This window comes from Sinocyclocheilus grahami, unplaced genomic scaffold (genome assembly GCF_001515645.1).
Source record: "Sinocyclocheilus grahami isolate Dianchi unplaced genomic scaffold, SAMN03320097.WGS_v1.1 scaffold895.1, whole genome shotgun sequence".
Taxonomy (NCBI): domain Eukaryota; kingdom Metazoa; phylum Chordata; class Actinopteri; order Cypriniformes; family Cyprinidae; genus Sinocyclocheilus; species Sinocyclocheilus grahami.
Window position 1 is genome coordinate 98386 of NW_015506074.1, and position 4507 is coordinate 102892.

Here is a 4507-nt window from a genome sequence, read left to right on the forward strand (position 1 = left end):
AATATAAAGGTATATTACGGTTATTTTTTAAGTAATTTTTATCGTATTTCATTTTATTGCTTTGTGTTGTATTGCGTTTGATTTGATTTGAACGCCACAAAGAATCAGACTTGTCTTAACGCACAGAACAAATCCCATTGGGAGAAGAAACCTGGTTCAGGCTATCTGTTGGTTTTTAGTCAATCATGTGATCAGAGGATCACACAAATAGACAAAAACAAGCTCAAACAATTAAATCGACATATTGGGGAACCGTAACACACCGCTGGGGAAAATGAAAGGTCAACACATCCATAAATGGAAATGGAGATATTTTATTTTACCATCAGACAAGAACAAGCCATTTAATCATTTAAAATCTAGACGGAAAAGCAGACACGAAAAAAGTGCGGTGAAAACACCAACAAAATAGCGTCGACGTCCATAACCAGGCAAAAGAGAAATACGATAAGATTTACTCACTAGCTAAAATTTCTACATCCTGTGATCGTTGAAGAGATAAAAATGAATGAATGTTTTATTCTTTAGACATCCAGTGTGGTCATGCCGGCGTGTGCGTGGTCGGTGGGGTTATAGTCCTGGTTTGTGCAGAAATGGCCTCCTCAGGTACGCTGGCGTCTGTCTGATATTATACACGATTCATATTTGGCATTATTTGGGGAAGGCTGTGGAGGGACGGTCGCGTGAGACTGTACAGGTGCTGTTAGCGTCGAGCGCAGCGACTAAAGACACATGGGATCCACTGAGCAACAGATGTGTCCGTTCTGGAGAAGAGACCGAGAGAGAGAGAAAAATACATCACACACTGGAAATACAATTATAGGAATATATATACCATAATAAATCACTGTTTGGGTATTTGACAAACAGTGATTTATTGTGTAAATATATTTACACAATGAATAAATAAACATTTTGTAATATTGCATTTTTTTGATGCAATTAATTTGATTGCATTTTTAATTTGATTGCATTGCACTGCATTGTATTTTAATTTATTGCACTGGATTTTTTTTTTTAAATGCATTGCATTGCATTTTTGATTTTATTGCATTTTATTTTATTGCTTTGCATTGCATTTTCCCCATTTTTGCATTTTATTTTATTTTATTGCTTTGGTTTGCTTTGCTTTTTTTTATTACATTGATTTTTGCATTACATTATTTTCTTTTACTTTATTGCATTTTATTACATTGCAATGCATTTGATCACCACAATGAATTAGACTAATTTAATGATCTGATCTAATTAAAATAATGGATATAAATAAAATGTCAATAATTATGTACTTATTGTGTAAATATATTTACATGATAAATTGGACTGAATAAATAAACATTTTGTAATATTGCATTTTATTTTGTTGCATCTCATTTAATTTATTTTATTGCATTTTTAATTTGATTGCATTGCATTTTAATTTATTGCACTGGATAAAAAAAAATGCATTGCATTGCATTTTTTATTTTATTGCACTCGCATTGCATTTTGATTTTTTTGCTTTGCATTGGATTTCCCCCCTTTTGCATTTTATTTTATTGCTTTGCATTTTTTTTTAACCTTTTTGCATGACATTTTTTGTATTTTATTGCATTATTTTGCATTACATTTGTTTTTCTTTTACTCCAGTGCATTTTATTGCATTGCATTGCATTTGATCACCACAATGAATTAGACTAATTTAATGATCTGATCTAATTAAAATAATGGATATAAATAAAATGTAAATAATTATGTATTTTTTTAAAAATAATTTTTAAAAGGTATTATTGTTATTATTATTATGATTTTTTTTAAACTGAATTCAGCACTGGCATTTGTAAGATTTTAATCATTTCAATGATTTTTCCAGGCCTGGGAATTACAATTATGTATACAAATAAATGTATGCTAATTATGTATTAAAATAAAATTAAAGGTGGTATTATTTATTTGTATTATTATTATTTTGTGCACAAATTATTTTATAAATACATGTAAATAATGAATTTCACAATATGAACATTTGCCCAGAAAATAAACAAACAAATAAATCAACCAATTTAATCATATCTTTGCTTACCCATTTGTTGTTCTTTGTCTGCATGTCAAGTATGTTTTCCTGTTTATTGTTTGTGTGTTTGTTGATCTCTGTGTGTGTTGGTGTGTTGTGATCACCTTGCACTGGCACAGTGTGCAGTCGGTGCCGTGTTTGACCCAGGACGAGCCGCTGAAGCGCGTGATGCCGTGCTCGTCCGTGCAGGTCTTGGTGATGTCGTTGCGGACGGCGTGAGCCTGGCACGGGTCCGAGACGCAGCGTGGGCAGCACTCGCCCTCGGGCACCAGTGTGAAGTCACAGTCCGCCGGCGGGCAGGACAGAGGCCAGCAGTCCACCTCACCCTGCTGAAGACCGGACCAAACCAGAGACAAACCACTGAGAACACATCCCTGCAGCTTAATGCACAAAGATCTGAGCTGCTAACGTCAAACCCCACAGCACGTCATAAACCTGCACATAAACACTAGCCATCAGATGTTTGGGGTCGGTAAGATTTGTTAATGTTTTTGTCTTTTCTGCTCAGCAAGGCTGCATTTATTTGATCAGAAATACTGTAAAAATAGTAAAATATTATTAGAATCTAACATAGCTGTTTTCTATGTGAATCTCTGTTAAACTGTCATGTATTTCTGTGATGCGCAGCTGTATTTTCAGCATCATTCCTCCAGTCTTCAGTGTCACATGATCTTCAGAAATCTGTATAATATGCTGATCTGCTGCTCAAGAAACATTTCTGATTATTATCAATGTTGAAAACAGTCGTGCTGCACAATATTTCTGTGAAAACCGTGATGCATTTTATTTTTCAGAATTCACCCCAGAATAGAAAGTTTAAAAAAACAGCATTTATTTGAAACTTTTGTAACATTATATAAATGCCTTTACTGAGACTTGTGAACAAGGGATACAGCTAAAACCGGAAGCTAACAATAAATGTAATTTTCTACATATTAGATTGTGTTTTATTAACGTCTACACCTACCCCAACCCTAAACCTACCTCTTACAATAATGCAAAAACAGTAATTATTGTTTTACAGTGTGACAAAACTTACACTATATTGATGTGCGCATGCCCAGTAGACGAATCTGAATATCATCTAGCCTTAACCTACACCTTTGATCAGTAGTGCATGTGTGCATTTCCTATTTTTTCTTTAAACAGCCTTTATTTGCAACCTTGATTTGCTACTTAAGTCAGTGGCAAACGATATTTATAACATATAGGCAACTTTTTAATTCTAGATATTTTTCTGGATTATATAATCTCTAGAATTAAATCAAAAAATGTTTTAGTTTTTTCTCACCCCAGACGAGAAATGCTTTAATTTATAAATGCATAGATCTTGTTTCAAATTAAATGTGTAATTTTCTAAACAAAGAAGCATTCCTTAACCCAAATCCTTCCATTGACTGTACAACCACAATGATCCGCTGCATTTGCAACGTCGTTCCTCAACTGTAAAACTCTTCTATGCATAAAATGAGAATCGAGAGGAGAATTTCTTTTGCGGAAATCAGCTAAAGCTAACAAATCATCCACAATCCCTCTCCAAACATGCTCAGATTCCTCTGATATTTTGCATCGATCGAACCCGCTTCAAACTCCCGCTGTAATGACGTATAGCTGTTCTCACTGTCCAATGACAGCGCGTGTTACATTTACAAGTGAGAGAGGGGTTGGCTCTTCAAATCGAGGCGAAAGTTGATTGGTTGCTCCCACGTGTGTTCTGTCCAATGGCATTTTTTAACTCGACTGACAAAAAACGAAAAAGCATTTGGCAAATCGTGATTTAAAATGTGCACTTACAGTTTTTTTCGATTGCTAAATGACAGTGGGCACAACTGGAGCTACATGTGCAAAACTCTAACTACAGTCTGCACAGCAGCAGTTCATGTGGACCAAACTCTAGTTCGTTTTTCATTACTTGAACACAGTTTTCAAAACTCTACACACTTATCCCATGACTTTAACCACTTTGTTCAAATGCTAACACACTGCTGTCAAAACTGTGAACCACACATTCAAAACAGAATAGATTTCAGCCTTGTGCTGTTAGTGAACACACACACATATATATATATATAGGTAGAGCTCAGAAAGACAAGGAAATGGAACAAGGAAGACGGGTTCGTGGAGGGAGAAGGGTGGCAGGGAGAGGGCGGATGCGTGGAGGAAGACAAAGAAGACAAAGAGCTGTTATTTCAGATGAAATAAGGGCTACACTTATAGACCATGTCGTGAACCATCTGCAACACAATCTGCAAAGATCCACAGTGGCATCTGTAATGCGAATTTTCCATCATACATGTAAAGATGAAAAGTTAGTATTTTCTGTATTGGTGTTTGATGCTAGTGTTTTTACTCTCAGTGTGTTCTGAGTGACAGTGTGTGTTATCTCAGTGAGGGTTGTGCACAGTGTTTGGCTGCACTGAGCCTGTTTCGAGCCATGTGTTAAGAGTTGTGTTG

At 35.4% G+C, this 4507-nt stretch overlaps 1 protein-coding gene across 1 annotated transcript in view; it reads right to left on the reverse strand.

Annotated features, from left to right (window-relative positions):
- Positions 1 to 470: 470 nt before the first annotated feature.
- The window catches only part of LOC107563884 (protein kinase C-binding protein NELL2-like), a 5635-nt gene continuing 1598 nt past the window's right edge, over positions 471 to 4507 (reverse strand). The window contains exons 2-3 of the mRNA XM_016248852.1: positions 2158 to 2382; positions 471 to 764 (exon numbers count right to left, since the gene is read on the reverse strand). Coding sequence (XP_016104338.1) covers positions 723 to 764; positions 2158 to 2382 — 267 coding nt within the window. The 3' untranslated portion in view covers positions 471 to 722. The remainder of the gene's footprint in view (positions 765 to 2157; positions 2383 to 4507) is intronic.